A 10,638-nucleotide genomic window follows, 5' to 3' on the forward strand; every position below is an offset into this window, starting at 1 on the left:
AGAAACACCAAGTCCCGGATCCAACTGAGCTAGAGGTCAGCAAGTGTCTCTAGAGTTCTGTCAAGCAGAAGGAAGGGTCCTGACCCCAAGCGTTCCCCTTTTACAGTCAGTAATAAGACTCGTGCTGCTCATGCCCAGTGCCGTGGAAACCAAGTGAGATGATTTATGTACAAGTGCTCTGCAAATGGTGAAGGGCTGTTTGAGAGGAATGACTAAGGACAGAGCTGATGGCGGAGCAGGACAAAAGCCTGGGTTTAATGTTATTAGCGCAGTTCTTTCTCTTTGCCAATGAGCTGCTTCATGCTTCAGTGAGTGGGGAGCGAGTGGTCAGGGAGGTCGTTGGTCAGGTCAGTGGTGGACTCAACAGGAGGTGCTCGTGCCAGGAGTGGACAGAGCAGGAGGTGGTGAGGACAGGAAGTACACAGGGCAAGCAGTACTGAAGAATGATGGTGAGGAAGCCTGGAGTGCTCCTGTGGCCGTCTTTGGGCTTTGTGGTGTTGAACCACACTGTGTGAAGGAGACCTGGTGCAGGGCCCGGAGGAGTGTGGATCATGGGCGTGATCCCCCAGCTCATGTGGTCCCTGCCTCCTCCTTTCCCAAGCCTCTCCTCATAAGTCAGATTGTCATCATTACTAGTCAGGGCCCTGGTGTTTATCAGTTAGTTGAAGATTTTCAGCTCAGATTTTTGGAGATTTCAGGTGAGGTGATGGCTGGGTTGTAACTTGTTGGACTGTGCCAAGCTGAGGCCATGGGTCTTTGTCCAAGCACTTCTTGGAAGTACATGGGGAAACTTTGCTTTCTTTTTTTTTAAAAAAAATTATTTATTATTTTTATTTTACGTGTATGAGTGTATTGCCTGCATGTGTGTAAGTGCACCCATGTTGTGCAATGCCTCGGCGATCAGAAGAGGGCGTTGGATCCCCTGGAGCTGGAGTTGTGGACGATTTTCAGCCACCATGTGGGTGCTGGGAATCAGACCCCGGCCCTCTGTAAGAGCAGAGCTCTTAATTGCTGAGCCATCTCTCCAGCCCAACCTTTGCTTTCTTAGATGTGGGCTTGAAGGGATCTTTGCCCCAGAGCTAGGTGGCTTTAGAGAGCTACACCCATTTAACCTTTCCCAAGAACTAGCTTCTGCCATGTGAGACTAGAATCCTTGACCTTTAAGGAGTCTTCATGGGCACCAGGGCCCAGTGTCACATGGGCTGAACCATGTGGTCTGAGTCACCTCTCTGAGCCATCCTCTGATCTGCCAGCCTGCTGGACTCAGCTTCTTGGGGTGGCAAGTGGCTCTCGTCCCTGCAAATGCTTGCTGAATCACCTCTCGGGATTCCCAACAAGGAACGTCAAATACTCAGGGGGCATCTGGAATGAGGTCACCGTGGGATATAAGGAAATGGTCTTGCTACTATTTTTTCCTCTTTCATGGTTCCCTCCCTCAAGCCCTGGACCCCCAAGGCTTTGACATTGACACTGGGTGAGATGGAGGCAGAAATATGAGATGATAAGTCTGGGTATGACCGATGGGGGAAGGAAAGTTCCCTCCACCCTCTTCCTCCCTCTGGCAACCAGGTCACATCCAGGGCATGCTCAGGCTGAGGCAAGTGGCTCCAGAGAAGGTGACAGGAAATGTAGATATGGGAAAAAAATGGATTCAAGTCACACTCAGACACAGCTGAGGTGACAGGTCAGGTGACCTGAGGGAGGCGGAGGTCAGGTGGGGAGGACACAGGGGCCAAAGGGGCCACAGGGGCTGCCTCATATGGGGGTAGCTAGTGATAGCACCATACTAGCCTGGCAGCGTTATATAGTAAGTCCTTCAAGCCTCTTATTCTTCATTTGTAGCAAACAATCTTGATTATAATGTGGCTTGATGTCTAAGGCAATGCAGGTATCTTGAGAGTCTGATTAACACAAACCTGCCCAGAGGGATGAACAAGGTTGACCCTACAGGGGCAGGGGGGATGGCACAGTGGGTAAAGAGCTTGCCACACAAGCATGAGAACTGAAGTTCAAATCCACAGAACTCGTGGAAAGCTGGGCATAGTAGCATGCACCTGCAATCTCATCTGTGTTTCTGTAGCGAGATTGGAGGTGGAGATGAGAATTCCTGGAAGCTCATGGGCCAGCTAGCCTGGTGTACATAGTGGTAAAAAACAAAGAGATCTTGACTCAAATGAGGTAGAATGTGAGGACAGACATCTGACTTACACAAAAGCACTGTGGCATGCATATACCTGTACACACACACATACATGGACACACGCATGCACACACACAGAGACAGAGACAGAGAGACAGAGAGACACACAGAGAGACACACAGAGAGGCAGAGAGAGACAGACATAGAGAGAGGCAGAGAGAAAGATTGACTTAAAACAACTGACCCTATATATCTGAAATCTACACACTGGACTGCCTGCTGTCCACGTCCTAAGGCAATGACAATCTGTGACCTTCTTGGCAAAGTCTGGCTCCCTCCTGATGATCCCTCTGTACTTCCATCTTGCTTGGATTTGATCTTAGACAAATATCTTTATGTCAAACAAGATCAAAGTGGCGGGGCTATAGACTACATGAGTTCATAGATGTAATTGCTCAGCATAGTTCTCAGCTCTGTAGAAGGCCCTGATGTGTATGTGTCTGCTCTAATAATTTGAGTTTCCACAACACTAGCTGTGGCCTTGGGTGAGTTTTTTTTTCCATCTGGTCTCCATGTTTTATCTTTAATATGGAATTAATAATGACATCTTCCCAAAAGACATGTGGGAAGAAAGTGTTATAGCATAAATTTATTTTTTGTGTGTGAACTGTAAAATGCTTCACAGATGAGCCATGTGTTTATTAATAATTATGAGTTTCACTAGGCCCCTCAAGACTGTGGTGCAGAGATGATCTGAATACTTCTCATTTCAAAAGCTAACAAACTAGAGAAGGACGAATCCTTTATGAAGGTTTGGGACTGTGCCTCACAGAGGTTTGGGTGGGGGCTGTACATCATTGGGACTGATTATACCCCAGCTTCATTCCCTTGCAGAGGGTTCATGACTTCTCATTGTGAGTGTGGGGAGGGCTGGAAGAGAGAGGGGCCCTCTCTCGTGGTCCCCCGAGGTATTGCTTTCATACAGGACAGATCCCAAGTGCTAGGGAGTGGCACTGATGCAAAATTCAGGGGAGGGAGGAGGAGGAAGAAGAAGGGAAATGTTTGCTTTTAAAAGACCTACGGCAGCCAGGCACCATGGCACACACCTGTAATCCTAGTACTCGGGAAGCCGAGGCAGGAGGATAATGCACTCCAGGCCACCCTAGACTACACAAGGGACCTCGTCTCTAAAACAAAAACAAAATGAATCAAGAAACAAACAACAAAACCCTCCAAATCCCCAAACAAAACCAAAAATCTCTACAGCGAACAAGCTCAGTATCAATTATTAGTCTATAGTTTATGAGAGGTGTGTGTATGTATATTTGTGCAGGAGTGTGTGCGTGTGTGTGTGATGACCTGGTTCAAGGCACCTAAAAGCACACCAGTGTTTGGTGAAGCCCAAATTATTAAATAACATCTTTATATTGCTGGCTAAAAATCATCTATCAATAACCAGTCAGGAGAAGAAGGTGCAGACTTTGGTTTCAGTCAGGGACCTAGGAATCACTGGTGGGGAGAATTCAGTCTCAACAGCTCCCTGATTTGGACTGCACCACATAGGGCCTCATGGTCTCCAGGAGCAGGCTGAAGTCTGGGCAGGCACTGATTGGTGAGGTCACTTAGAGTTGAAGATCTGTGGCTGGCTTCGGTTTGTAACTCTCTCACTTGGCCCAGAAGGCCTCTGGGGTTGATGAATGGGAGGATGTCCCGGGCTTCCAGTGAGTAAAAGAGCTGTGTTCTTCTTCATCACCTGCATCCCTGGGGACCGTTTCTCTTGTTAAGAGGAGTGAGGAAGGAAGCAGTGGGTTGGGATAAATTTAGAGCTGCTTCAAAAATCTAGCTCAGCAACTGCCCAGCCTGCCGCTCACCGTTGGCTGTTTACTTCCAGAGGGTCTGGAATCCAGCATCACAGTGATTTTCCAAAAGCCCCTGACTGTCCACCCTTGAGTTTTTTTTCCCTTTATTTTGGAGTCCCCAGGGCCTTTTATGGAAGAAAAGAGTCTGAGATGCAACACCCACACACGCATGCATACATGCATAAACATGCAAGTGTACACACATACACACACACACATACACACACAGACATACGTACATATTCCTGAAAACAAAGAATTATAGCCTTTCTCCAGACCAGCTCACAAGAGAAAACAGCACCCCAAACTAGTGAGCCTCAGTCTCACAGACGATCTTGGGGACTCCAAATTAAAGGGGAAGAATTCTCAGGGGAGGAAAGTCAGAGGCATTTGGAAAATCACTGAAATGCTGGATCTGGTCACCATCATTTCCTGTTAAGATTATTCTGGAGAAGCATCCAGTACTTCTCCCCAGGCCAGCTGCCTGCTCTGGAGACTGGGCAGGGCCAATCCCTTAGCCTGGGGAGTCCCAGGTGGCCCCAGATGGCCAGTGATGTAACCAGCACTTTATTTACCCAGAGCTTTCAGCGAGACAGTGCGAGAGGAAAAGCAACAGGTGGAAACATTACACAGCGGGCCAGCAGCTTTGATCCAAATCCTAGTTTCTACTTGAGTTGGGGTTGGAAATCTCGAAAGAATTAGAGCTGTACTCTCAGTTATAAGTAAGATCTCTTTGCCCACGGGACATGCATTTTCCTGCGGATCTGAGGTTTTTGATGGAAACATCATGTTTCATTAACATTGTTTGACAAAAATGCCTTTGACGGAAAAGAAGATTGGTAGAGGAAAACAGAACAGTCAGTGGTTTTTGGCTGGCTTATTTGTCTTTGCCCTGATAACTTTGGGGGGTGTGGTGGTTCAGGGGAGAACACTTCTGCTTTATCCAGTTGCTTCCCTAGGACCAGTGGGTGACAAAACAGTTTAGTGAAGGAGGAAGGCCGGCTGGTCTTTTTGTATCTGTACATGTGCATACATGTTTGTGTATGTGTGTGTGCATGTGTATGTGAAGGCCAGAGGTTGATAGTGTCTACCTTTATCATGCTGAACCTTATTTTTTGACGTAGTGCCTCTCATTGAATCTGGATGTCACTGATTTTGACCAACAAGTTCTGGAGATCTTCCTGTCTCTGTCTCCCCAGCCCTGGGATTGCAGGCATTCACTAATGCACCCAGTTTTTAAGTGGGTGCTGGGAACCAAACTCAGGCCCTCATGCTGGTATGGCAAGCAGTGACTGAGTCATCTCTCCAGCTTTGCGTGCGTGTTTTAGAGGCCACAAGCTTGTTGAAGGAGGGAACTATTTGTGTGTGTGTGTGTGTGTGTGTGCACGCGTGCGTGTCTGTGTGTGTGTTCTCTAGAAGACCCAGCATCACTCCTTACACTTGGAATGCTCAATACACATTGGTTGAGTGAATAGATAGAGCAAATGAGTTATTATGGGATGTAATCATCACAAAGTGAGCAGTGGAAGATGGAAGTGAAGGGTAAGGGCAAGAGAGACGGGGGAGTGGCCAGAGTCACTGCTTCCCTCGCTTTGCTGGAGGCACCATAGCAGACTCACACACGGAGACCTTTCACTCTCATTTCCCTGATAATTTTGTTCAACAAAGACCAAGCCCAGGGCAAACGAATGGGCAGCAGCCCATGGCTTTCTGCCCCTTATCTTTCTGAGTTGTGCAGAGGAGGCTGGCTTTGGTCTGGTAATTGCTTGCCCCTCCTTGGAAAAACATCAGCATAAGTAAGCATGTGAAGTGAACTGAAGTCCCTGTGTCCCTACTTGTTGACATCTGAGGCAAAAGCTCCCTCCTTTCTGTGTCCAGAACTGAGTCAAGCCTGGAACAGCCAAGACCCAACCCTTGAGCTGTTTCTGAGCCCCTACCTGCCATCAATGCCCTGAATGGCTCTGGACACTGACGTGGCGACAGGACAGGACTGAGAGTTCTCTGAGCAAAGAGCTAGCAAGGTTGTTCACATGCTTTAAATTATTTAATTGCATCAAATATTCAGATTTCTGAGAACAACAGCAAGTCTATTTAGAAATTCCAGGCCTGGGATGGATGAACGAACTATCTCCTAGGAGTTCCTGGCATGTGGCTCACACTCTAGAAGTCTCCTAGCAGTTACTTGGGCTCCTTGGCAACTCTCAGGACTATTTCAAATGCTATTCCTGCTCCAGAGCTGAACCTTAAGCCCAGCCTCCCTGAAAATAAAAAGACCTTCACATTAGGAAGTCGGGATTGGATATTGGCACAGAAATCACACTTTCGGCATAGGTGGCTTGTGTGAGCTATTCCCACGGAATTGTGTCTCAAAACACGTGTGTGTTGCTGAGGTTTCTGTGTGTGAAACTGCTGCTTTCTCACAAAGCATCATTTTAGGTGAGACCTGATGTGAAACATAGCAAAGCTGCTGTGAAGTCCAAGATGTATGCCCTAATAACAACCACCATCTATCGAATGCTCCCAATATTCCACCACTTACACATGTGCTTAGCAGCCTAGCATCTGATATCCACATTTCAAATACAGTAAGCCAGGCAATATTTCATAGTTTAGAAAAGTGAGCCTCCAGGGAAGGGCTGGAAGCCAGATACAAGAACAGGAGAAATGTTGTATATGTATGAAACTGTCCCAAAGAAACCCATTTCTTTGTATGCTAACTAAACATTAATAAAAAACAAGAAAAAAAGGAAAAAAAAAAGAAAAGAAAACCAAGGCTTATAGATGTTGCTGAAAGTCACATGAAGGACTGAGGGATCCCCTGTGGTGTCTTCCCATCACGCCACAATGTTTCCTGTCTGGCAAGCTTCTAGGAGCCTACATGCAATCTAATCATTAGGTTGGAGGATACTTCTTCCTTTATGGGTTGGCCCCTGGGGAGGTGGAGAGGGAGGGCTGTGGGAGTGGGATGGATGGCCATCTGAGGAGCTGGCAAGGTTCCATTCATTCTCTTGGAATTGCTACACAGGTATGTTTCCTCTGTGATAATCTATCCAGGAGCACACCTGTGGTTCAGGATTTTTTGTTTGCTATTTTCCTACAAAAAGTTTATTTTAAAAATACTCTAGCAGCTCAACCTTATAGCTCAAACTGATGGTACATGCCTGAAATTCCAGCATTTGGGAAGGGGAAGCAAGAGGATGGGGAGTTCAGGTTCAGCCTCTGTTACATAGAGAGGATAGGGCCAGCCTGGCTACATGAGACCCTGTTTCAAAAACAAAACGGGTCTAGGGAGATGGCTCAGTGGGTAGAGTGCTTGCTGTGTAGCATGAGGATCTGAGTTCAGATCCCCAGCACCCATATTAAAAGCCAGTCATGGAAATGTATGCCTGTAATCTCAGTGCTGGGAGGTAGAGACTGGAGGATCCCAAGGGCACACTGACCAGCCAGTCTATCCAACTGGTGAACTCCAGTTTCAATGAGAGGCCCTATCTCAAAACATCCCATCCTGTCTCTCAAAGTCAGTATGTTCTAAGGAATCAGCAGCAAACCTCAGACTCTGTTATAAAGCAAATTGAAAAGTAATCCAACTGTGTCGATGTTCTCCTCTTTTGCAATTTTTTTGCAAGTGGATCCCATAGAAAACCACACAAAATAATAGAATGATTCTAAGAGGGATTGTCAGCATCATACAACAGAAGATCTCCTTATATACATGAGTCACTGAGTTGGGCATTGCAGAAGGTTCAAGACTAGGTCTCCGTGACAAGATGCTCACAACCGCACTGAAAAGACCAAGCATTTACTGTAGTAAGTAGGCGCTTATTTTCAGATAGAATGGCACCTGTTAGAATAAGATCTCTCTTTCTGTGGTGATCAATAACCCAAAGGAAGTGAAACTTTTTGTGGGCATCATCTTATATTTCATGTGTAGGTGACTGAAGTGGGAAAAACCACATTTGAACAATGGTTTGAAAAATCTGACTTCCCAATCTTCAAACTTTCAAGACGAATATTTGTATCTTTACATCATGGTTTAAAATTAGAGACCCCTATATTTAGCTAGGGGGATGGTTTTGTAATTGATCCATCGTTGTGTTCCTTTGTCTCCATGTGCTTTGCACTGGGCTGGCTAGATTCACAGATTCAATCTTAGTTTACTTCAAGCTGACGGTTCTAAAACTCCCAGACTGGGATAATTGTTACAAATTCTTTTCTTTCCTTGAATCCTATAGGTTCAGAGACTTGGAGGGAGAAGGCACACCGGCTTTTCAAACTTGCAGATTTGCTCTGTTTAATAGCTAATTTTCTTTCATTTGCATCACAAATAGCCAGCACATCACAGAGTGCACATCTAAATGTTAACACCCCTATTTACTTCCTAGAGACTGTTAAAATGAAGAATCAGCTTTAGCAGGTCTGGAGTAGGGCCTGAGATTCTGCCTCCTAATCGCTCAGGTAACTGATGTTGTGTGTCCCTGGGTCACACTCTGCTGAGGTTCTGTGGTGGTACGGCCGAAAGGAGACAGACTTGATCTTACAACCCCCAGCTTTTAGTGCCAGCTCTGCCACTTACCGGCTTGTTTTCTTGGATAAGTCCCTTTGCCTGTCTGGCCTTTAATTTCTCAAATATAAAGTATGTATCAGAGAAAGGCAAATCAGGTTATTTCAGAGCTTTCATCTATAGATCTTTTAGGGTGACATATAAATTTACAATTTCAAGTATAAGAACATGTACTAATACCTTCTTGAAGGGGACTAAGACAAACCAACATCAAACTAGCAAAGTAGGGAACATAAATGCTGGAGCAGAAGACTGTGGCCACCTCAGGCAAGGGACAGGGAACAATAATAATGTCTTACAATCAGTGCAATGCTGTGGTTTCAAGTGATAAATTTTGGATTAAAAAGTATTACCAAAGAAAAGCTGCTAATCACCCCCCCCCAACAATTGTTTGAGAAGACTTGCATGGTTGAAAACTGAGTTGCATGAGAAATTTGAATGAGGGAATCAACAGATGTGTTACAGCTTTGGAAATAAGCAAGCACTTTTAGAAGGCGGTGTGAGTGATTCATGGTCTAGACTAGCTCTTTGGAGTTTAGTTTCAATACAATAATTTTTCTTCAACTTCAATTTCTCCCCTCCCTTCCTCCCTCCCTGCCTGCTTTTCTCCCCTTCCTTCCTTCCTTCCTTCCTTTCTCTCTCTCTCTCTCTCAGACAAGGTCTCTCTATATATCTGAGACTGACCTGGAACTCCCATTGTAGTCCAGGTTGGCCGTGCTGGAATTACAGGCATGCAACTCCATGCCTGGCTTACAGATCACTGCTAAGTCTAATTTCAGCTAAGTGGATCACTGCTACCAGATTTGACGGAGCTGGGGTTTGACAGACAGACATGGGTGGGAGAAGAAAAGCATCCTCCTACAAGGGTCAGAGAGAGCCAGGTCCATGGGAGTTCAAATGGAAGAAGGGTGGAAGGAAGAGAGAGAGAAGTGAGGGGGGGCATGGGGAAGAATTAACTGAAAGAATACAGTATCTGAGAATCTGGCCCTCGGGAGGCGGCCCCTCCCCCAGCGCGCATGCATCTCTTTTGAGCATTGAATAGGATCAAACAGAATCACAGACATCTCTAGTTTCTTTTTACGTCCCAAAGCAAAGTCAGGGGAGCGGAGAGAACTCAGGCGACGGTGTCCTCTCTCTGGGGGCCGGGAGCAGAGTTTTACCTTGTGCAGGATGTGCTCGTGGAAGTCAGGGCCAGCTCCGCCCTGGTAGGAGTCGAGTCTCTGCAGATCCATGTCCACCTTGCAGCCAGCTGCTCCCTGCTCTCCCAGCGCTCTGCGTCAGTGCTGGCAGAAGCTCTCCCCGCTTTACTGGGTGCTGCAGGCTGGGGTCTGAGCCCCTGGGGCCTGGCCGCGTCCGTGGTCAGCACCGGACAGCTCCCGCGGCGGCCTCGGGGTTGAGGTTCCCGGCTCCCCAGGGCTCAACACCAGAACCTCCCTTGTGCCACTGGGGCCAGAGTTCTGAGACTCCCCGCAGCTCCAAATCAACTGTCTTGTGATCGCAAGATGAGGAGACACAAGATTTTGAGCCTCGCCTGGGCGATCTGTGCGCATCTCCCGCGGCTCCCGGACTCCGGAGGCTCAGCCGCGCCGCTGCGTCCTCGGGGCGCTGTGGTCCCCGGAGCTCCCGGTTCCGGATTCTCAGTGACCCGGCATCGCCATCACCACGCAGCTCCGCGCTCTCCCGGGGTCTGCAGTTCCCTTTAGTGTGTATGAGACAGATTCCTATTCTGAGTCTGAGGTTGATAGAGGCTGATAGAAGGTGGGGCCTGAGGTGTTTGAAGTAGGCAAAATTCCCTCAGCTGTGCTTTCCGAGGGAGAGAACACAGGGCTTTGAGGCATCTGACCCCAAAGTTAAGAATGAACGACTGCCTCAGGAGAGGCAGAAAGTTAAGAGTACAGGATCTGGAATTCTGACCATGGCTTTGAAAGTTATTAGTTGTATAACTTTGGGACAGTCAATCTCTCCTAAGGGGCAGAGGTACAGGGGATAAAGGATTGCTGGGGATATAGCTCAGTGGTGGAGTGCATGCTTACTGTGTGTGAGGCTCTGGTTTCTGATCCCCAGTACAAATAAATAAA

The 10,638-nt window shown here is 47.2% G+C and overlaps 1 protein-coding gene across 2 annotated transcripts in view; it reads right to left on the bottom strand.

Moving 5' to 3' along the window:
- The window catches only part of Rab37 (RAB37, member RAS oncogene family), a 71,017-nt gene extending 60,803 nt beyond the window's left edge, over nt 1-10,214 (bottom strand). The window contains exon 1 of one of the 2 annotated variants that reach the window (XM_008831462.3): nt 9,721-10,214. In XM_008831462.3, the coding sequence (XP_008829684.1) occupies nt 9,721-9,792 (72 nt within the window). In that variant the 5' untranslated portion in view covers nt 9,793-10,214. The remainder of the gene's footprint in view (nt 1-9,720) is intronic. The other variant, XM_008831464.3, reaches the window with a different exon arrangement.
- Nucleotides 10,215-10,638: the final 424 nt, after the last annotated feature.

This window comes from Nannospalax galili, unplaced genomic scaffold (assembly GCF_000622305.1).
Source record: "Nannospalax galili isolate Female #2095 unplaced genomic scaffold, S.galili_v1.0 scaffold634, whole genome shotgun sequence".
Taxonomy (NCBI): Eukaryota; Metazoa; Chordata; class Mammalia; order Rodentia; family Spalacidae; genus Nannospalax; species Nannospalax galili.